This window comes from Temnothorax longispinosus, chromosome 7 (genome assembly GCF_030848805.1).
Source record: "Temnothorax longispinosus isolate EJ_2023e chromosome 7, Tlon_JGU_v1, whole genome shotgun sequence".
NCBI classification, from domain to species: Eukaryota; Metazoa; Arthropoda; class Insecta; order Hymenoptera; family Formicidae; genus Temnothorax; species Temnothorax longispinosus.
In genome coordinates, this window is record NC_092364.1 from 18,323,147 (window position 1) to 18,346,769 (window position 23,623).

Here is a 23,623-nt window from a genome sequence, read left to right on the forward strand (position 1 = left end):
ACAATAAAAATCCTTGTCTATTGTTTCTGTCCGTGCACGGTACAGATACCTACGGTACGGGTACAGCACGGCTGTGTCTAAATCGACCTTAAAATAATACTTTATACGAGATAACTACGGATTCCTTTATTAGGCAATTGGACATTCGTCATTGTCACTCTAAATTATAGAATATACGTATATAGTAACTTTGCGTGCAGCCAAGTAACTGTAAGGACGCTTTCAATTTTGATGGATTATATCGCGCTCACACACACACATTGATCTTGTTATTATAAAAAACTTTTCACTCTTTAAGTGTGTTAATTTTACTCAAGTAAAAACTGAATTATTGCGCAGAGTAAAATAGGTCTTCCTTCCGACCCTTTTTTGTTTCTTTTCAAAGAAACTAATCGTTCTTGCTTAAAGTTTCTTAACTTTAAAATGATATATTGTTATTATATAAGATAAGTTTTATGAAAGTTCCCCGAGTTCATTTGGAGCTAATGTTTTTCCAGCATCAGCAGATAGACTATCTCTAACTACGCGTCCTTAATTGCTTAATTATTAAAATCTATTTTTATAGCCTTGCGTCTGTGGAGTACGAGAATAAATCGGAATTCATTTCTGAAAATCTAATCAATAAGGAGAAATATTTGAATAAAGATTTAAAAGTTAAAAATGATAAAAAAGTAAGTAATATAACAAATGTTTTTTTTTTTTATTGACAAATATTGTCTACCTTTTTGAGTAAAATTTTTGTTATAGGTTGCTCAAATAATAATTATATTCATTTATTGTGCTCAAAGAAGTAGACAAAATCATTTATTAGTTAAATATTTGTCAGTAAAAAAACAGGAGTCACTTACTTTTTTACCTCCACTTTTACCTGGTATATCTTTTTTTTTAGATATTCCACCCTATCGCCAACTAAATATTCCAAAAGATCAACTCTTTTTATATCGATTGCGGTCTAAAAATGTGGATTAGAAATCCGAGGAAGTCAAACAAAAAAGCGTGTAGGATTTTTTTTAAAACTTAATGAATTAACACGTTCATGCCATCGATGAGTCAGCATATAGTGTCCGCATTAAGCAATGACCGACCGGTGAATCAGGGTATCACATGTTAAATATTAGCACGTTTGGAAAAGTTGTATAATTTTATACACTGATATTAAAAAAAATAAATTTATGTAATATTATTAAAGAAAAAACAAGTAAAATAAAGTCATAAGCAAAGTCATCGAACGCGAATAAATGCTTTGCCATAAATTTCTACCATTCTCAAGAACGAAAATAACGTTGCTCGTATCGGACTAAATATTTTTTTAGATTAACAAAATTTTTTTTCATTGTCAGTGTAAGAGACAAAACTTCGAGTTTGATAAAACTTGTAATTCGTGAATAAATTCTGTTTAATAAAATCTCGTGTTAGCCTCGAAAATTCGAAATACGCTAATTTTTATTAGAACAATATATCCATTAAAAAGATAAATAAATACATTTTATCGTAAAATAAAATTTGATATAAATCACTAAAAGTCTAATTTTCGGTTTACTTTTTTTCGTTTAAAAAAAAGAGGATGGTCAATTATGCCAGAACATCTTGCATATAGATGGTTTATTTTTTCTATATTTATGTATTTATTTGTACAATTGCAGAATATTACAGAATATTTTATTAATTTTGTGATATCAAAATACAGATAATATCAAAACACAACGTAGCTGCGTTCCAGAACTACGCTCTTAGTGCTATGAGCGTGTTCTGTCCTTATTCAACGCTAGACAAGTCGAGCGCTAAGAACATGGTTCTGGAACGCAGTCTATGTAATGTAGAGTCTTTTGTTGCTAGATATATTCACTTATGTTTAATAATTAACCCTTCGTCACCCCCCTGGGACTTTTTGGGCACAAGCGAAATTTTAAGCTCAAATATCTCCGAAATAAAGAGAAAGCGAGATCTAGCTCCCCTCCCTAAAAAAGTTGTTAGTAGTGAGAAAAAAAATAAATTTTTGTAAACATTCAATTGTTATTTTAAAAAACTTTCAACATTTAACTATTGGATAATGTAATAGAGATCCTGAAAAGTAACTCTGAATTTTTTTCAAATTTTTTGAAAGCCTATAATGAAAAAAAAAATGGGTCTAGACAAAATGGACCCAGAGGGGCAACGAAAGGGGCAGTAAAAATAACGGTGGTGACGAAGGATTAAAAGAGTTATTTGTTATTTGTAATATAAAAGATTTTACAAAATATGTTATAAAACCGGTTAGAATGGGATCACGTAAATATTGTAAATGAAGGCATTGGACTTTTTAATTAGCAGATACGTGGAAAAGATTCTTGAAATTATTATTATTATGTCCTCCCCCTCTCCTATATGTTAAGTGTGCTTAGATGCACAAATATCATTTGAACTAATATTAAAGCATACATGTTATTAGTGCATGGGTTAAAAACAGATTATAGCCATGCAAGTTTAGTGTAAGCAATTGCTAGTTTAGAAAGATGTTTACGATTGATTATTTCGTCGGAAATGTGTGGCAGTTGTTTCATAAAGTATATATATTGAAGACATCTTGGACCAACAAACGTTTCTGTTATGAATTTTTGCAGCTCCTCTTTCTGTAAAAACACTACATGTGTACTTGTTCTAAAAACAAATCCGTTTGATTTCACGAGAAATAATTAGTTCTAAACCTGTTCTAATCCTGGTTCTGGCGCAATGAATGTCACTAGACGAAAGTTATCATAATCATGGGACAATGGCACTACGGCAGCTTCGGACACAAACGGATGACTTTGTAATGCAATTTCAATTTCCGCCGGAGAGATGTAGTAATTTCTGTAATTAATAAGCTGCTTGACTCGATCGATTACGAAGACATTTCCATGTTCATCGTAATAGCCTACGTCTTCGCTGCGAAACCATCCTGAAAGACACGAAATTGTGTATTTTTTTTGTGCACATAAAGAAACGGATTTGACATGCCATATGTACAAATTGGATCAGAAAATGCATGGAGAAATATTAAATCTCTTACTTTCTCTGTTTTTTGTTTTTACAATAGATAATCGCGCATAAGATTTGTATAATATAAAAAAAAGAAAGGATAAAAACTGACTTTTTTCAGAACGAGGGTATATGTATAGCTTATGTTAAATCTAGTAATTATATGACTATAATATGATATAATGACATCAACTCAAGCTTCTGGAAGTTGTCTTACGCATCGCAGTTACAAGAACAATTCGAAGAAGAAATTAACCATTGTCGTCAATAACAATTCTTGTATATCTGCTATCCTTATAATAGCCGTTCATCATGGACGAAGACTGACACCAAATCACACCAATGGTGTACGGACCCACCGGTTCTTTCGTCGCGCAATCAGTGATCAACAAACGAACATTTTTAACCAAGCAACCGATAGATCCGATGATGTTCATAGTGCCTCGTTGGTAAGCAATCACACCTGTTTCAGGCAAACCTGAAAAGGTTCAAGAAATGTTGGCTTTAGGCATTCGTGAACTGTGCATTAATCGTTGTTCACAATTCTGATGAATGTACGCACAATATAGTTGAATAATGGAAACATTTGGCAGCGATTGAATAAGACTGGTATGAACGTTGTGCTTGATCGTCAATCCGCCGAAAATAACCATTTTCAAGGAAGAAGTATCGTATTTCTCGAGGATGTCGAATCTTGACAACCGGTTGCACATATCAGTTTTAAGGTATATCCAAGTTACCTGAAACAGACGCATTTTATATTTCAATTCTTTATTATAATAAATACATAAATTACAATTCTTACAGCAATATCGTTAAAATATAAGAGAAGAATATTTCTATGGTATTATACCTTATACCTCCGTATTATTTGACATAAATGATGCTCCTCGAGAAATCCCGGGGATTTGATCACTTTTACTCCCATAAGTATAGCACGAACAGTCAAAAGCAAGCTGATAATCCAGTCCAAGGATTCGAACCATAAGCCGACGTCGTTGTTCGAATTCATAATGGGAATCTGGTTCGATGAATTTAGAAAAAATTTATAAGGAACTTCTACGTCTTTGAGAAAGCCAGTTGTACCACAAGATAAAAGTATTATTGCGGGGTCTTTAATATTCATTTTTACACAGGAAAATTGGTTAATATCGAGTCGATTAAATTTCTTCTGCAAAATTAATTCGAGAGACTCAAACTCGTCAAATCCATCGCCGAAAACTACGATTTTTGTAGAAACGTTCATTTTCACCACGGCAGCTTGAATCATTCTTACATTGTCACAGTCAACAAAGATTACCTTTGGAGTAACCCGCGTCAAAAAATATTCCGCATTCGCTATAAATATTTATGTTGAATAAATTAGAAAGCATATAGATACATAACTGCGACGAACAATGTCGAAATTCAGAAAAAAAATATCATCTTACATCTTATCCCTTTTTTTCGTTTAGGCCATGGATTCACAATAGCGCCGATATACAGTGCCGCTAAATATGGTACATAAGCCTCCAGTTGGTTATGCGTACACACTGTTATTACGTCGCCGAATTTCACTTTCAATTTTCTCAGCCATAATGCGCATTTTACGCTTCTCTCTTTCATTTGTTCGAATGTACTTGTTTTCCCCGTCGCCGCATCAATCTGCAAAATATATTAATCTCATATTCCTATTAAATATGTCCTGTTTAGTAAGATCACGTTAATTCGACGTTATTAATAAATGCTTTCTCCGTGTGTTGTGTCTTATGGAATTTTATTTAAATTTTATTGAAGTTATTATGTATTACCTGGCCGATGAAATTCGGTCTTCTCGAAAATTTCATCAAAATTTCATTTCCGATACTGATATGCTCGTTATAAATCGGTTCTTTTGTGTCTATTAATCCTCTATTTTTTTTCTTAAATGGAAGTGTTTTCTTAAAAACAATAATGTACATCAGTAATGTTATTAGAATAATGTATGCATCTTTACGAAAACTTTGGACACTAAATGTGTATTTTTTACCTTAGTCTTGTAATTGGCACTCATACCGTTGAATATTTAATATATCTGTATAATAGTTCAATAGATTCTGAGATCAGAAGTAATACTATCCGATTGTTACAATAAATGCCGCATGACTAACCTTTCACTTTTATCGACTGTTATGATGTGAAATACCCTTCAGTCAAGAATTTAACTGAAAATATTTTGGTCAGAACCGCTATTGGGCTTGTTATGATTTTGAGCGAAACCTCTTCGCATGTATATTCTATTAATTCAATAATATCGTATCAATTTTTAAAATCTTTCTTTTGTTTATTTATTTATTATTTATATTGTTAATTAATTTTACGGATTAAGTTTTGTAGAAAATATAACATATAAATATAAGGATATTTATTTAAAATTTATAAAACAACGTATCAATCGATTTTACATATAATTAAATTAATTTTGTACGAACAAACAAGGAAATGCAAAGACAATATTTTTATATATAAATTAAATTGCTTACACCTCGATACATACAGCATGTCACATAATAAAATATTATTTTCGATTATTATAAATCATCGTAAATTATATCTTTTGTGTTCTTCTTATCTCTTTCGTTAACTTCAACAGTTTTTTTTTCCCCAGGAATTTAATTTCAAAAGAATTGGTAATGTATGTTCATCCATCAAGAATGCGTTGTTTGTCTAATAAATACATGTCAGTTGGATGAAGAAACTTAGAATTCATTTAATTTATAATTAATCTGGCCGTCTGGGGCAATTTTTACGAATCAAAAAAATAAAACTCACGTCACAATAATTTTAATGTGCTTCTTTCATTTCTTAAGTATTTTTTTATTTCACCTTAATTTTTTTTAGAAAATATTGAGTAAATCTATATATTATCTTTAAAATATCTACTAATAAATTATAGAATAATAAAAAATATGCAATATGTAATTAATACCACTAATTTTTAATTAGAGTGTAAAAATCACTTCAGGTGACCATTTATGCAAAAAAAAATTAGTCGTCCGTTCCCGGATTAATAAATTTTCTATTACAACCTACTATCTAGCTTTGTGCCACTTGAGAAATCGTTGATTATTTTTCATTAAATTCTTTCTTCTCTTACGTTCCCGTCGAACGGCGATATTTCGACATTCAACTTCCTTGTTTCGCTTTATTTTCATGGACAGCAATTTTTCTTTTAGCTGTAACGCGAAGAATTCAATTTCTCTTTCTCTCAGATTTGTAAAATTTATCTTGCGTGACAGCAAATTAATATTAAATGGACCTCAGTTAAGGAAATTTCACATAGAAGTCCTAGTCGACCTAGACCACTCGATTCCGTGGGATTGTAACTTTTTATTTGTCTCGATCGCAACGTTTGAATTGCTTTGATTCCTTGAATCAGATGAATCTTTTTTTGAACGTCTTCGTCCTTCTGCTTAGATAGTATTAACTTCAGTTGGCGGGATTCCTCGTTAATCTCGGCAGCTTTCGCAAATTTATTTATTTGCTTATTTCAGATATCTTTCATACATACATTAATATTAGAAAATGACATTGATACCTCTCTTCCGTTTCTCATCTACCATTGAATTGAGAGCCTCGCGAGTAGCTTGTTTCATCGCGTGACATCTCTCGATTATCTTTGCCGCTTCTGTACTTTGATCTCGCCTCAGGTTTTCTAGTTTTTTATACAATTCTTTTTTCTTCATAGCGAAGATAATTATTATCTCAGTTTTTGTAAATTAACTATTTACATGTTACATAAATATGCATATAAAAATTAATATTTATGTTTTATGTAGACGCTATATATAGATATGCGTGTATCAGCAAAGCAAATAATTATTTGTTACATAACGGCTATAAGTGTTATACGAACGAATAATTTGTATGTAAGAAAATTGAGATCCTATGTAAGTGACGTGAGCGGACGTTGACAATGTAATTACGGCGATTGACGTTTCGTGCAGCATGAACGATGCGCAAAACACGCTGCGACATTTATCACCATCCTCTTTTTTCCGATTATTATAGATTACATTTTAAATAATATCTGATTTGACATTTGCCTGTTAGAATGCAATATCACCTCTTTTCGCATTCTCTCCGCCTGCACCTTGATATCGCTTATCGACAACTGCTTGGCAAGAATAGCATCTTCTCGCGACAGTAACGCACTCGAATGCTTCTCTTGCATTCTCCGCATCTCTCGCATCCGTTCCTCCTGCTTTTTCTGAACCTCGAGTCTCGATATCATCGACGGATCGCTTCCACCCTCTGCTAACTGCCATACTCTGATATTTCGAAAATCAAAAAATTTGCAAACGATTTTAATATTACAAATGTGTATATGGCAATGTTATGTGGGACAAACTATAAGCGATAAATATCTTGAAAATACATTTTGACCTCCTTGCATCTGTCATTTGTGACTCGCGCGCATTCTCTTAGAACGGATGAGAACGTGTGCCTGACTTCCACCGGCTGAGAAGAAATACGATGGCATGATTAACCGCGAGGCACGGCAGTCGTATGCCGTTGAATTAAAAGCACGCACTTTGATAACTGGCGACGACTTTCCTGCACAATGCTCTGCAAGCACTCGCTTTTGATTCGATTTTCTGATTGGACCTTTAGGATCCTGAGAACAGCTCCATGCATTTTTATCGGCGTTATTTATTAGATTCGCAGCTTGCAACTTGTTAATCGTTTGATAGGCAACCAGTCTCTCTTTTACATCTGATTCAGGTTTTGTTTTAGACGTAATTTTATGAGTAGTCCAGTCCTAGCAGGGATACGAAAAATCTTTAAATGGATCTTGAAGACATATTTTTTGTGTCGCTTTTTAATTTATAAACCGAGAATCACGAGAGTTTGTGTGCTTTATATGAAACATGAGAGAATCCGCGATTGACATAAAAAAAGCAGTTGAATTATAACGCTCTATTGATGATATAATTCAACTTTATGGAAATATAATGTTATTTAAATTCAAATTGAAGACAGTTTTGCAATCTTTTTATTAATGATACTTATATGTAAGAACGATCGGAAATACTTAAAAGAAATTTGCAGCAGTTTTTACGAGAACTTAAATCGTTTTAAAACAATTCATTTAATCTCGGAAAATGAATATAATTTACCTACTTAGTTGACATTTTTGAATTTAGAATTTTCACAAAAACACAATTATTTTTCACAGATATTTCCATATCTCTGAATACTTTTTAGATGATCCTACGTATCATATGTAGTACGTGCACATTACGATTATACTTTATTTATTCGAGTTGATAGAAAAATATTTCAAATTATTTGCTCTTACCATTTTAAGAATTACTTTTATCCTTAAAAAGAAATAATCCTTTTTGCCATGCTATGTAGAACCCAACCTTCAAACATGGCCTTGCTGTCAAAAATAGATCGATAATTTACGTTTCATAACTTTCCTCAAACATTATGCAACTGTTTCTAATTATGTTTCTAACTATATATATTATACTTTATTCTATGTTATTTTGGAGTGCATTTACGTTGAAGATAATTGTGTCAATTTTCTCAGAGAAGCAACGAGAGAGATCTACGAAATTGTTCGATGTGGAAACACATGGTACATGAATAGACAATTCGTTGTGCCACATGTTTATTGATATCTCTTTCTATTCCATCAGCCTCAGCATCTCGCTGAGAGAAACACGTCTTATACGCTGCTGTTAAATATATTAAGGAAAGAAGATATATACTTTAATATTAGTTTCCCTGAGTGGGCTTTGTACTTCGGTAATACGGGACGCGATAACGTTGTGTACCGCTCATATATATAGTCAATTGATATTCATAACGTCTTATCGTTAATGAGTATTTCCCTCGTTCCAACTTTAATTAATACTGCACAGATACACACTACTTACGTAGAGATGGAAAATCGATTTAAATCTCAATTGAGAGATCTGGGTTTTCCTATAAGAAACATATCGCGACGTCAGCGATTGATATCGTTCTTTTTCTTGTCGACACAATTAACTTATAATAAATTAACTGTACGTATAATATATTGATGGGATTTGGAAATTTACGAAAAATCCTCGCCAAATCTTCGAATAGTAAGGGGGAATTAATTACCTCAATTGATATAGGGTATCGAAATTTTACATAGTCTATGATTCATTTTTTAAGATATTGTGTTTGATGTTCATTATGTTTCGTATCCTAAGCGTCGCTACGAATATATAAAAAGTTTAACAATAAAGTAAGACTACGATGTAATATACAATTAAAGATCGTTCGGTTCTTTTTGCTCACTGTCTCTTATAAATATCAATCACGTGGAGAGTTAGTTTCACCTATATTAGTTTAATCGATCTATTCTCTCTCTTTCTTTCTTTTTCTCTCTTTAGATTTACATTATATCTATATAAGACAGAGAAAAAAAAGTTTTTTAAGTAATAACGTTTAATCCATATGTTGGTGAAACTAACTCTGATGTATACATAAATAAATAAAACGTTACGCTGCTGTTATAATACTCGGTTGCAATTACAAATAAAACCATTTAGACAAAGTATGTCCTCGTCACGAATGGTTTTATCTTTCGAATAAGAGATAATACAATTTCCAGATATTTGAGATATGCAGTTTTCTTCGCAGTAACATGCAGTATCGAAAACAGTTTTAGAATTTTTTAGAATTGTTTTTAGAATTAATTTAGAATTAATTTAGAGTTAATTTATTGTAGATATTAATTAACCAACATTTTTTCTAACAAGATTTGTTTTTAGAAAAATTCTAACGGTAATTAGCACATAAATATGTTTTTCTAAACATAAATAAATATGTTTTTCTAATTCATCATTATCATTTCAATTATTAGATACTACGATCTCATTAGTTAACAATCCGTGTTCTATTTCTATGGAATTAAAGCAAATACAATTCGCTAACAATAAATCAAATTCATTGATGTAAAAGAATGACAAGTACCAATCAAAAATATCGAGTATTTATCGATCTGCATCGCTGTTGCAAGAATCATATTTATTCATGTTTTCGTCTTGCATCATATAGATTATTGTGTTGTACTTCAATTCGTTATTACGAGTGAAAGCCCAAATTAATCCGCGTAAATTCATTGAACGCATAATAATGTACGATCCAAACAACGCAAAACTCAAGAGACTTGCGTTGTCTGAACAATTATTATTAACAATCACTGGTGTCCACAACCTACTTGCACCTTATCAGCTACTTCTATTGATATATCACACATAAATTATTATAATAATAATAAACGATATATCGTCACGATCGTCACGTTAAAATGGCTAATGTCGAGTGAGGCGTGGTCAATGTCTACGAGCATGCAGAATTTGGAAGTGCGCGCGGAAATACCGTAGGTGTCATGGTCCATTAAACTCGCGCGCGCGCGCGTTTACGAGAGAGAAATTAAGAATAATTTGTACAGAGCGCATGTGAAGCGCGTTTAATTTAATTGCTGAACGACTTGATGATCGCCGTCATGCTCTCGTACGTTCCGGTGGCGAAGCCCAGTACACCGATCAACACTATCATCACATCCTTTGCGATCGTGAAGAAACCGAGGCTGGTGTTGTGCCAACAGACGATCATCTCGATAATCGGCGGAAACACGAGAGCAAGGGCGGTGCTACTGACCGCACCGACCAGGGATATGAAGAGACCCAATTTTGGTACCGCTTCTGCCAGGATAACTGATGGAGGAACAATCGATATTAAATTATCACATGTACATCAACAAGCTGCAAGCTATTTATTCCGCATCCAAGTTATATATATTTATAATTTTAGATAAGCTTTTTATTCTGTGCATAGAAGTATTTCGTTGTAAAGATATAATGTCAAAATTTATAATTTGAGAGATATAAGTTTGACGAAGAAGATAATGTAAACAGAAGTAAGTTTGTGATGTAAATAATATAATTTCATAAAATTTATTAAAATTTAATAAGATAAATAATTGTACTTACATGTGATAAAGCACATGACGGATCGGAAAACAATTTCCGCAAACACTGGCCATTTAAATGGACCGAATCTGTCAACGATGGCGGGCCACATTATTGCGATCGGGACGTAAAACTGCAACGCGTAGGTAAGCAATATGCTCAAAGAGATGGCGGTCTTGATGCATTGCGGCAAGCTGCAGAAAAATTCAATCTGTTAGTCGAAGAAAGATCGCTCGTTATATCTTTCGTAAATAGAAAAAAAAAATCATGTGCGATTCAGTTCAATGATTAATAATTAAAACATGCACGAAGCGCACACATTATTTATGTTAAATTTTCGCGAAGTCACGAAGCTATCTCTAATATTTATCACAGGACACAGCAAACGTTTAGGTAAAAACCTTAATTGACTGATGATTTTCCCGTCCACCCTTGGAATACAGAAAAAAAAATGTTAAGATAATCGTTCGACAATCAGGCTAACACGACAAGATAAGTTATAAACGATATGCACACAAAGTGTAATTAGCTTCGATACTTACATTTCCTTTGGCGCAAGATTGAGCGTGACCGAACCAGCAACCGCGTCACCGTACTTCAGATAAGACAGGAAACCGATTGCGACGAACATAGTGCCGACTATCACCATACCGACATTGAGAACACCTAATGGCTTGTTAAAGTTGCGAGGTTTCCTCATTTCATTCTTCAGTGGCAGTACCTGTAAATTGTCAGAAGTGTCAGAAGAATAATTAACATAGAACGTATACTGTAACGCCAATTTTTGTTCTTATCAACTATATTAACAAAAACAGTATTTGTACTTACTAGAGTAATACCCTCGAAGGAATATATCACAGTACCAAAGAACAGAGGTAGGTTGTTCCAATCCGCGACGTATCTTCTCTCGTGTATGGACGGCACGTCGTGGCTCATGATGTACATAGTAGCAATGTAACCAGCGATCATTAGGAAATTCGCTATCGAGGACACCGGTACCAAATACTTGAGATTTCTAATCCAAGTACTAAGCATTATGGGAACCAATACCACGGCCATGTGCTCGTGAACGTCCATCTCGATTCCGTGCGCGTCCAGTACCTATCGCGAAAAATAAAACAAAATTTTTAATATTTATTAATAATCTTTATTTATTGCTAAGATAAAGTATAAAGATTAGATTAAAATAAGTTTTTTATCTTTCCCATAACAATTTATTATTAATTATATGCGGTAAAGATAATGTTATCTATCGTGAGCAATTTTGGAGAAACTTCATTTTTCTTGCAATACAAAAAAAACAGGCATACGGCGAACAAAGCATTAAAATCCAAAAAACTGAGATGGAGTCGGTGGAAAATGCTTTACCTGCTTCATGTTCGAAGAAATGAAAACGAAATATACGCAGCAGAATCCGAGTTGCGTGACACATAAAAACACATTAACCAACTTTCTGTAACAAAATCAAAAAAGAGCAACATAAATAACATGCACCTTTGGCGACGCGGTAATGTAAAAGAAATTATAAAAAATAATTAAAAGACATGTGTAAAAAGTAAACTAAAAAATAGGCATACGAGTAGCGTTCATGTGGATTAAAAAGTGTGTATATAAGTGAGGATCAAAACGATTGTGACATTGCGTGAGCTTGTGTTCCTTATTATTCCGTATTTCCTGGCTTTGCTACTTCTATCACGCACCTCATAAAAGTCGAATATTTACGAAATCCAATGGGACCGGTAGCAAAGCACATCTCCACAGTTCCAGCAAATCCATTCGCGTAGATGCCATCGCCAACGCGACGTGTCACCTCCTCGTTACATTTAATCTGCAAAAGATATTAGTATCAAAAGCGTAAGGCTCCTGTAATTTCATCAAAGTTCTATTTTATTACGAAAAATATTATTAATTTCCTATATTTAATTTTTCTCCGATAAGAGAGTCATATGTTATTTCCTATTTTATTTATATAATTGATGATTATTAATTAATTGCACGTACGAGAATGTGTTGAGCGTGCACGCAAATGATACCAAGGAAGATCGTCAGCGGGGGTCCCAGTAGTAATCCGGCGTTCTTGAAAGCATCTCCCAACGCGAAAATTCCCGAACCGACGTTACCCTTGAACAGATGCATCATGGTTTCCAGGTACCTGCAGTTCGTTAGTGCGTTCTATTTATTCTCGCCTCGGCGTGATATTCGACGGTGACAGGGTAAATCAAGACTAATCATCGGATATAAGCGGGATTCTAGTCAATAGAGAGATTACATAACTATGAATCAAAATATGAATATGAATGTTTGATAAGCATTCCAAATATGCCAAGAAAAGATCATGATTTGCGAGAATTTTTCGGGTTTTGCCAGTCATGGATTTTGTTCGATTTTGCTCGCTTAGATTTATTATAAATACGTCTCTCTTTAATTATATACAAATCAATTTGAGCATATGCTGTTCAGTAGTTTAAATATATCAAAAAACAATTTCTCAAGGATATATAGATTGCAATTCGACAGTATATTAATGTAAACACGCTCTATACATATGTGCAATTAGAAAACAATTGGCCGTACCGAAGTGTGACCGTACGCACTTGTGTGCGGCACGGGACCTATTCATTCCATATGCCACCACATGTTACCGAAACCAGTTCCTGATACATCACTGTGGTAGATTGTATCTGTATAGATATTTGTTCTGTGTGTGAGGAATAGAGAACTGTCCAAAAGTTTTCCCGTAACCATAAGAGGATGTTTTCGCATTGACTTTTAAAATATAACATGTTGAATCGTATTGTCGCGAGACAACTTATACCTGAATTTTCATGATTTTATCAATATCTTTCATAAATGCTTTTATAAATACGAATAACTCTACTGCGATATATGAAATATCTAAACAAAAATATCAGTACAGAGATTATAAATATATAAATCTCGAATTATATTTTGAAACGTACTACCTTTGTCGTAAATTTTATTCATAAATAAAACTGTTTTTGAAATAAAATTAAAATTAAAATAAATCATATCAATTTAAATTTAAGAAGTCATATTTTTTTAAAGTTTCTTAGCTGCGCTTATGCAATTCGCAATCCCTAATAACAATAAGGCAATAAATAATGAGCTAAATATGATTATTGACGCAAATTGATGCATTTATTTCTCTATCATTTTTGCAGTACGGTTAAAAGACACATTTTCTCCGCAATTCGGTTATACCAATGCATTTATGTATGTGCAAACGTATTTCTACGTAGCTGATAACGCTAGAAAATTGTAACAAAAATTTTAACCGATGTCAAAATAACGTAACATTCTGACAAAACGTGATTCTTCCCGGAAAAAATAGCTATGAGTTTGCACGGAAATACAGTAAATTCGGTTTTTAACGGACTATGAGTAATGAGATAATCAGATAATATAATACTCGCTTCCGTCTTTTTGAAATCATACGCTTCGCGATGATCACGTGCCGTATCACTCTTATCGTGTGCAATATTTGTTTGTTTCTCCAGATATGTTTACTGTTAAGGTGTGTAACATTATTTTCATCGCTCGTGCATGACACGCACTAAATGTTCTGTTTCTGTTAATGCAACCTTCATCAATGTCTAATGTTTTTAATCAACATCAATCTATATCGTTTTGCTGTCGATCTATTGCCGGTATTCATAGTTGGATCTTATATTTAAGATCGTCTTAAGTCTGATCAAAGGCAGTCTTAAGGGTGGACTCCATCCAGCCAATGAAATGACCGTATTAGCATCTTAAGACATTACTTAAGACGGTCTTGAAATAAGATCCAACTATGAATACCGGCCTATTTGTGTTTGTGGTTATTAAAATTTTGCTGTTTTGTTAATGCCAATTAAACTTACGAGGTGGGGTGGTGCACGGTGATACCGTGCTCATTACTTCTTCCCTTGATGGCATCGCCACCTTTCTCCATCGCCAAAATGGGATCTTTCGATTGGAATGCTCCATAAGTCCCGCTATTTCTGTAATAAAAAAAAAATGTGCAAACAGAGATTAGTATTATGACATAATAAATTGTCACGGATGCCAGAACTATTTTGTTATTATAAAAAAATTCTACCTAATTGTCAGGATGGAGGAAGTGGTCACAATTAAGTTAATTGTCGCCGTGTACGTACAGCTAACGATGGACCGTGATATTTCACGGAGCTTATTCCATGTACAATGTACTAATCGCCGGATATGTACGCGCGCATGCTGTAATTTTCAAGCGAGATGATCGAATTTTCACAATTAACGTTAACTGCGACGTGAGACTGACGCAGATAGATAAACGTATAGCGAGATAATATTTTTCTAACGAGCTTCGGTAGAGACATGATTGTCATAATCATGCCAATAGAACAATACGACATTCTTGGCAACAATCTGACACCTGAAATAGCATGTCTATAAATTTAAGGCAGATATTCGTCCCGACGTTTATCGATTGTTTCCGTATTGTTCTGGCATCTCATTTCGAGGTGCTATAAATTATTATGACTCGAACTTGTAAGCAATATGTTTATTGTAAGCATACAAATATTTATAAATAGAAGCAAACTAAATAAGAGTAATCGGTAGTAATTATTAGGTACTGATAACAATTGGTCTTCGTAAAACTAAGAAAATTTTTAAACCCGTTTGTCACAGGACGTGGTAACACAGGATCGTAACATTGTTTAATGATCGTCCACGTAATTATGCAACTCAGCGAGTGATTAAGTTAGCTCCAACGAAGTAATTAAATCACATTCCTCATATGGCGCGTTCAATCAGAATTAGCAGTGTCGCGCACTTGCGACTGCACTAATCTTCATGCAATTACTGTCCGTCACAGCGTCTGGTATTAATCAACTTTTCAATTATTGATTACATAATGCTTCTCCACGAACAAAGTTCATTAATATGAAACATCTTCAATAAAATAAACTTATAATAGCTTTATCGGATATTGATATCGGAAACAACATCAACAGATTATTTATTAAAGAGAGAGAATCTGTTTTACATTCCCGATCGTTTATGTTAAGATAAACTTACCCAAGTGGCTGCTTGAGAGTTGTATCATCGCCGTGAATGGAGTTCTTCGGCGAAATCGGGGAAACCGGATTGCTGTTCATTTCCATCTGTAAAATAATTAGACAGTGAAAACACATTTTCGAATTACATTTCGAGCTACAAACATGCTCAAAGCATATGTAGTAATGTATGTATATTAGCCTATATTGTCCATGTTTCATAAAATATACGTACTCTGGGAAAAATTTTTACCGATTTGGACCTACAGTTAAGCACTTTAACATTTTGATTAGTGCCTCTTAAGTGAAAATTATCTTTGCGTAACTGAATATCGACAGAACTAATTAAGAGAATTGACTAGTATAACTTAAAAATCTTTGAAATAGATAAAATAGCTAATTACAATTTCTAGTTACGCGGTGTTATTTCTAGTCCAAATACATAAAATTAGGGGGGGGGGTACGATATTCACATAATTAGATTACTATAATCGTGAGCCCCAAATTTTTCCCAGAGTATATATACACAAAGAATATCTAAAAAAATACTAAAGTATATATAGAACAGTGCGCCTCTCGAGACTCTATTTTCGCGCGCGGCTCTATTCGCGAGCCCGAAACTCTGAACTCGCGCTTTTCGTAACGACACGTACGTAAGAAAGTCCTTTGTTCAATCGTCTAGACGTGTTACGACAACATGATGAATGAAACGCGTATGTATGTACATGTACGGATCAGTCCGGCGCCAAGTATGCGGACTGTCATCGGCACGAATAAGTGTCGGCTCGATTATTTTTACACACTTTTGCAGTACATTATTTTCTTTTTTTCTCGCTGGAAACCGGACTGTAACGATAGATCAAAGGTCCTCAGTATTATTCCGTTATTAACAACATATTGTCGTCCGTCAATTGAACGCGCCTTGCACGCTTCCGTATTGATTGGCTTCTTAATTAATCCGTAGCGTGCACAGCATTTAATCCCATATGGGATCAATATAATTTAAAATACTAAATGAGAAAAAAAAAAGAAAAAAAATACTCGCTTGCGAGTACGTGTGAGAAACGTGACGAGTCTAGCTTGACAATAGTTGTGAGTTGTGACTATACATTTATGTATACATGTACACAAATCGTTACAATCGTTGATTTTTCATTTTCCTTTTATTTTTTATTTTTCTAGTTAATTGGTTGGTGAGATAATTGACATGCCAGACATAAATAAACCGATCAGCCTCATAATCAAAGTATTTACTTTGAATATTACTTCAACGTTTTTATTTATAAATTATACGCAGCTAGAATAAATAGCGCAGTGTGCTTATTCGTAATAAATTCTTCGGTTAATTTATCTCCAATACGATTAAATGAGTGTACATCTGTTTATATATATAAATGAATCATCGATCTGTAATTCGATGCTTTTCCACCTTTCTTTTATCGGCAAGATAGAAATAAGAATAAAATTTTTGGGAAAAACAAAGGTTTTATCGATGCTATGTAGTCTCTGTTACATGATAAAAGCGAACAGCGAGTGGTACCCCTCCGACGAAGAGAGAACTTCGTAACGCGGAAGTGTACAATCGTCATCAGGCGGTGTTTCTTCAGGCGAAATAAAAAGGGACGACCTTATATATTAATTGTCATGTAAAATGCGCATATAATCATTTCCTGCGCCACTTACCTTTAATAGCGTAAATGATCTTAATCGAGATATCCTCCAGGTTACAGCCTGAGAAGCTATTATATAATTAATGTAAACCCCGTGTGCTATGTAGAAACACTGAATTGTCACCCGGCGCAAGTGGAACAACACGAAATATTTATGGCACCTTTACTGACGTGAGAAAAACATAACTGCAACTTTATAAAAATACGGCCGACAACGATAAGACAAATGGCGAATATTACAATGGCGCAATTACTTCTTTGACATAGCTTCTCAAGGAGAAAAATGAAAATGTCAATTTCATATCATACTGATAAAAAAATGACGTAAATTTCGTCAAATTGGCGTTATTTCAACTTTCTGTTCTCCTTGGGTTCTGACATTGACAACATACCGTGCAGAAGAATAGATAACGCCGATAAATAATGCGCCTAGAATTGCAAACCTCGTCAATGCTGCAATCATTAGTGCCACTTGCACAACAGAAAAAGCATTTAGTCATGATGGAATGTAAAAATAATCTGCAATGTAAAATGTCATATTCATTAACCATATGGAAGGAAATATAACTGTCTGCGCTAGATAATATTCTCGTGTATGTAACGTGTAATCTATTATCGCTTCTCATGCTAATAGATCACGAATCGTGACCCTTAACCAGATCCAAGCGCCTCGGCCTACAGAAGTAGCATAGACGGTTTTGCTCATTAAGCAGATAACTTAAATTAAAATTCCAGAAAGACGAGCGTAAATAACAGATGTTGAAGTTGACGCGGACTCGAAGTTATAGTGCAAGTTATAGTCTAAATTGAACACGGCATTGCAGAAATAAAATAATACGACCCAGTATGCGAACTTGCGAAGTCGAGTTTCATTATATTTTTTCGTTTATTTATATCTGTATTATTTTATTTATTTACATTTAATATGTAATAAATACGTGTTTCACGCGTGTACGCGACAAATATATTTCCATTTATCACGTTGTTTTAATATTTTATGTTTCCTTTCAAAGTATAATGTACCATATTGAATCATATGTCGATATTATTTTGCATGCTCATATAATGATTCATTTTAGCGATATAGTTTATCACTGTCTCACTGAGCGATTGCGGTATGTGGACTTCGTAATTTCGGAACGAAGGCAACAGGCGTGACAGTACGATTTTTCTGAAAGTTAATACTCCGTTTAAAATCCCTTTTACAACTACCTACAGTGGCATATCTAAAGTGTATATTACGTATTTGAGCTAGTTTTATTACTTCCGGTTAATTTGACGCTCTTATATAGACATTACTTTCGTTTTATTCGGCGCTCATGTGGAAACAAACGTGAGGATAGCAAGCAAAATTATGCTCACATTAAAATTTATGACTACGTTTGTAATAAATTTAAGTACTTTAAACACTGTTAAATTGTATATTAAGATAACCTCACATTTGTATCATCATTTCCATTTCTTTTGAATTAAAATTTGACTAAACACAAGTCTGATTGGAGAGATTTTCATGTGCAAATAATCGATCAAAATCTAAATCAATTTAAGTAAACAGATAAATTTTATCGAGAGATATGTGCTGTGTCAAGAAAACAAAATAACAATTAAAATATAATCGTTGATATATATCATTATAATAAATCGTGCGTTCTCAGAAGAGAAGGCACGATTTATTATAATAATAATACCAGTGAAAGAGAATAAGATGATATGACATTCGTCGAAAATTTGTATTCCACCTTTTTGTTGCAAGCTAATCATACAATCGTACGGTAAACACGTTGACAATGTACTTATCCAGTTAGTCAACTTATTGTAATCACTGTAATTACTGTCGTAATTCGTCAAAGAGCTTTTTTTAACGTGTCGACGACACGTGATTATTTCGATCAGAGGGATGAGGAGTAGTATTCAGATTCAATTAATCGAATCTCTTAAATCACGATATGACGGGAGATAATTACGTTTGGAATCGCCCGCAGTATTTGGATTCCCGTTAATCGTATGTGGACTCATGAACACGTTTGTGCTTCTACGATTTCACGGTAAGTAAACGATCGAACAGATAGCACGAGCAGCCGCTAAAGCTCAAACGACCTAAATCACTGTCACGTGTCTCGCTCGAGGAAATTGCAGCGCCTGCTTTAACCGACGCGAATTCGCTTTTTGGCAATGTTACCGCTGCCAGCGACGATACCACCAAAATAGAAGCGTTCACCGGCGCTCTTTTAGTCCCCAGTCACGTGCACTTTTATCAAACGCGAACCGTGATTGCGTCAAAATGTCAATAAGCATTCGACGTTTCTGCTTTCTTTCTGCTGAAAAGAAGGATAGAGAATTTCTGAAAGAAACGCTCGAGAAAAAATTCCTTGTACCTTCCGAGTGATAGTATAGCGATCGTAAAACTTGATATGTCATTAAAAGTCATAACATTCGAGTCGCGATTAAGAGATGATCGCGCTTCTGTTTAGACTGTCAAATATGATTAGATAATTACTCAAAATAACTGATAAAGAGATATTACGCGAGGAGTTGATACACCTGCGTTTCGGAGAATTTTTGGGAAATAGAGCAGTTTCGGAAGATAAACATGTCTAAAATTAACTTGAATTACTCCCGAATAGCTCGGAAGAACAGACATGACTTAAGACGAAGAGCTTACAGGAAGTAATTATCTTTATGAATACATATCTCAGACATGGAACGACGAGCATTCGTTTCTGTTTTGATGTCTAGTATTTCAGAGATAGTGCGCGAGTTCTGAGACACGCGGTATATGTACGAATGTGTATAGATATCGTTCGGAGAGAAGGCAATTCGCGCGCAGTCAATATGAAACCGCGATCAAAATGTCGAATCATCAAACGATAAGCTGACATCATTTTCGCGACCACTCATACGTACCTATAAGTATTCCTCGCCTATAGCTTTATAAAAAAAAATTCGACCGCGTAACGCAAGAAATGAAGCTCACTTTCACTCGCGTTCACTTCTCCAATAGCTGAAAATGAAGGCATTGAAGTGGGTAAAGGCATCGTTCACGTAACGTGAACAATTTAGCGAAATTACGACAAATTGCAAAAACAGGATGCTTAAATTCCTATTCAATAAAAATTATTCTAGTCTCGATTATCCTCGATTTTCATTACTTCCTATACAAATTTGATGCATGCATTGCAATAATCGCAATTCACCGCAATCACCAATTGAAATTGTTGCACTTGCTATCCTTGAAATGCGTTACTAGGAAAAATGTTCTTTTTCTGTCAGCGTATTAATATTTACTAAGGTGTATTGAAGTATATTACGTGATGCAATACATAATTGTATCATGTGATGTATACGTGAAACATACAGGTTTCAATGCTTAAAGGACATTCGACACAAACTACTATTCCGTGAATTTTCACCTCGCTACATTGGTATACACGAGCCTCGCAGAAGCCAAGCTGTACAACTTTGTGAAACAGTGAGTAGAGAAAATTGATGACGTTATAGATACACGTGCTTTAATTGGTATTGGAATTAATAAATTCATGAAAACCGCAATTGATTGATTAGATTAGTTTCTGAGAAATTCATATCTTTGTACACGTAAAACCGCATTATGCAACATCACGTTGCGCTTTATACCGATCGAATCGTATTTGTATTCCAAATAACGATATTTCGGCGCTAAGCTTAGTGCGTCATTAAATGCAATTTTGGCACTTGCCAGAAAATCATGTCGCGCGCTTGACGCAGTTAAAAACAATGTGATCTTGATGGAAAAACCTTCGGGGAGATAAATGAATGTATTTGCAGTTAAAGCTAACTGCCCGAATAAAACTTATCTCCATGTGAATGGCATGGTAAATATTGTCGCAAAAAACAATGTCGACACAAGTGTAAATGTTCGAAGAAATTACGCATGTTTGCAGGTGACAGTCGATGATGCCCACCACCAAAATAAATTTTACCACACGGCTAGGAAAATTCGAGTACAGAACGATAATGATAAGAATTGAACAAAATTGTACATTAAAAAGATAACAGAAGTAAATAAATGCAAGTGACCATTCAATATAAAAAATGCATACTTTTGGCAAAATTTACAAACACAAAAATAAAATTCCCAATCTTTAAACAAAATAAACTCCTACTGTTATTTTACTTATGCAACGTAATTTTACCTAATTGAAGTATAAGACTATTTTCTGTCTTATTTGCTATCTATTAATCCTACTAATCTTATCTGATCTTACTTAAATTAGTTTTCATCTTAATTCAAACTTAATTTTTTATTATCTGATGTACATAGATGCACATGCAATAGGTAATAAAACTATAAATAGATTATTTTAATTACTAAATGTAATTGTTTAAAACCTTTAAGCTTCTCTACGTCCGCGTGAATTATTATATTATGCAATATGTGATATATAAGATGACGTAGTAAAAAGACCAAAAATTTTAGAAGCATATAATCCTCAGGAGAATTGATATTTATTTAACATACATGTGTAAAAATTATTTCTATCAATAATTTATTTCAAATCGGATTTTTATTTCGATTTGTGCAACAAATATTCTGTATGTGTCTGTCTTTCATTTCAAACTTTTTGCAACAGAAAATTATTTTAAAAATATATTTTAGAAAAGTAAAAGTATATTTTTAAAAATTCCTAAGAATTTTCGATTTTATAAAAATTAATTAAGCTCCTTTCTCCATCAGGATTATTTAAGAATTTTAATAGCTAAAATATCACTCACGTGTTGTAACAATCATGTTATTACAAATTACTTGATTTATTATCGGTTGTTGTATATAAACTTAAAGTTTTATACGACGCCAATTTTTACATCATACGTGTTGTATCTCTTGCTTGCCACAAAAGTTTCTTAAGATTCAAGAAAATACGACATGTTTTGCGAAAATATGACGAAAACTAATGCGATCATATTTGCGAAGGCAAACGTCATTTGTTTACTGTTCATTAACGAGTGATGATATTTCGCGCGCAAAACTTACATCCGATCATATTTGTCCAATTGTCATTTTAAACAACGGGGTATGATTAAACGTCTTCAAATTAGCTTATTTCTTCAATCAAGAATTTTTCTTGCTTCAACCTTTCGTGCGATAATCATTGCACGTGATAAGATTTTATGTTAATTTATTTGCATCACTAAGACCTCGAAAACAAGTTATTCTCGTCGGTTTCAAGATAGAGAGAGTGAGGAGAGATCATTAATTCATTATTCAAAAGTACGTGATAGTAAATAGAGTCTGAGACACGTCATAAAAGGTCAACAACTCACTCATTGGGTTGTCGGGAAAATTAAATAGCAGTGACACACGTACGTACCTTCGTTCGCGGTCAGTTCGGCTGTTCTCGGCTCGGTTATATCCAAATAATAAGAGGACGCGAATACTGATAACCCATGGATGGTGCTGTCGATTGTCGCCGTTCCTGCGGTTGCACGTTCAACGGTCGGCTGCTTACACGCGACTGAAACGGTGTCGGTCTGAAACGGTCGAGGAATACTCGGCGCAATAACCACTCGAAGGCTGTCTACTTCCTTCTGACTATTCGCTTGCTGCTGCTGGTGCCGAAATGCCGTGTCCCTTTATTCTTGGCACCGGGCTTGTTGAGACCCGGGGCAGAGACCGTGTCGGTTTCATCATCGAGTGCACGAACCGAAAATCGACCTCGATTCCAAGGGAGGTCATAACTTCACTTAGGAAAATCCCTGGGTCTCGTATACTTCATCTACCGGCTGTGAGTTTTATCGATAACAGCATGGTCGTTATCGAGGTCATAGAGTTTACGAAGGAAAAAAAGGCGGAGTGATAAGAAAAATCTGTCGTAACACAGCGATAAAATTTAGCTATAACAAATTGTCGAGATATCGTTCGGTGGAACATTGCAGTGGATGGTTTGATCATTTAGCTTAGCTG

General features: G+C 34.0%; 3 protein-coding genes across 5 annotated transcripts; all 3 read right to left on the reverse strand.

Moving 5' to 3' along the window:
• On the reverse strand, positions 1–6,017 carry LOC139816181 (uncharacterized). Of its 2 annotated transcripts, none has more exons than XM_071783563.1 (9): positions 5,499–6,017; positions 5,006–5,252; positions 4,788–4,916; positions 4,428–4,641; positions 3,851–4,335; positions 3,560–3,737; positions 3,254–3,475; positions 2,685–2,917; positions 1–2,609 (listed from the first exon to the last, which is right to left on the reverse strand). In XM_071783563.1, exons 2-9 carry the CDS (start codon positions 5,027–5,029, stop codon positions 2,448–2,450), a joined length of 1,647 nt encoding a protein of 548 aa, XP_071639664.1. In that variant the 5' UTR covers positions 5,030–5,252; positions 5,499–6,017; the 3' UTR covers positions 1–2,447. The 2 variants fall into 2 exon arrangements, with proteins under 2 accessions (XP_071639664.1, XP_071639663.1); XM_071783562.1 differs by lacking the exon at positions 5,499–6,017 and having other exon boundaries at positions 5,006–5,050; positions 5,127–5,329.
• A 20-nt stretch (positions 6,018–6,037) lies between these two features.
• On the reverse strand, positions 6,038–10,392 carry LOC139817014 (uncharacterized). The gene is made up of 7 exons (XM_071784826.1): positions 10,381–10,392; positions 7,550–7,777; positions 7,394–7,476; positions 7,082–7,286; positions 6,554–6,695; positions 6,275–6,477; positions 6,038–6,191 (listed from the first exon to the last, which is right to left on the reverse strand). The coding sequence occupies exons 1-7, from the start codon at positions 10,390–10,392 to the stop codon at positions 6,048–6,050; spliced, it is 1,017 nt and encodes a 338-aa protein (XP_071640927.1). The 3' UTR covers positions 6,038–6,047.
• LOC139816184 (proton-coupled amino acid transporter 2) lies at positions 8,619–23,455 on the reverse strand. Of its 2 annotated transcripts, XM_071783568.1 has the most exons (11): positions 23,031–23,455; positions 16,035–16,120; positions 14,855–14,974; positions 12,975–13,125; positions 12,674–12,801; positions 12,342–12,426; positions 11,802–12,074; positions 11,516–11,694; positions 11,375–11,404; positions 10,995–11,167; positions 8,619–10,718 (listed from the first exon to the last, which is right to left on the reverse strand). In XM_071783568.1, the coding sequence occupies exons 2-11, from the start codon at positions 16,118–16,120 to the stop codon at positions 10,477–10,479; spliced, it is 1,467 nt and encodes a 488-aa protein (XP_071639669.1). In that variant the 5' UTR covers positions 23,031–23,455; the 3' UTR covers positions 8,619–10,476. The 2 variants fall into 2 exon arrangements, with proteins under 2 accessions (XP_071639669.1, XP_071639670.1); XM_071783569.1 differs by lacking the exon at positions 11,375–11,404 and having other exon boundaries at positions 23,031–23,437.
• Between the last annotated feature and the right edge of the window lie 168 nt (positions 23,456–23,623).

What these genes read in the sequence shown, in the direction of transcription:
- LOC139816181 (XM_071783563.1), bottom strand. Translation starts at nt 5,029, where the DNA reads ATGAGTGCCAATTACAAGACTAAG. An exon ending in ACGAAAAAAAGGGATAAGAT is followed by an intron (nt 4,336 to 4,427) that starts GTAAGATGATAT and finishes AAATATTTATAG; the next exon opens with CGAATGCGGAATATTTTTTG. An exon ending in TTCCATTATTCAACTATATT is followed by an intron (nt 3,476 to 3,559) that starts GTGCGTACATTC and finishes GAACCTTTTCAG; the next exon opens with GTTTGCCTGAAACAGGTGTG.
- LOC139817014 (XM_071784826.1), bottom strand. An exon ending in AGATGCAAGGAGGTCAAAAT is followed by an intron (nt 7,287 to 7,393) that starts GTATTTTCAAGA and finishes TCGAAATATCAG; the next exon opens with AGTATGGCAGTTAGCAGAGG. An exon ending in AGATGAGAAACGGAAGAGAG is followed by an intron (nt 6,478 to 6,553) that starts GTATCAATGTCA and finishes AATTTGCGAAAG; the next exon opens with CTGCCGAGATTAACGAGGAA.
- LOC139816184 (XM_071783568.1), bottom strand. Translation starts at nt 16,120, where the DNA reads ATGGAAATGAACAGCAATCCGGTTTCCCCGATTTCGCCGAAGAACTCC. An exon ending in CCTTCGAGGGTATTACTCTA is followed by an intron (nt 11,695 to 11,801) that starts GTAAGTACAAAT and finishes GACAATTTACAG; the next exon opens with GTACTGCCACTGAAGAATGA. An exon ending in AATCTTGCGCCAAAGGAAAT is followed by an intron (nt 11,405 to 11,515) that starts GTAAGTATCGAA and finishes CTGTATTCCAAG; the next exon opens with GGTGGACGGGAAAATCATCA.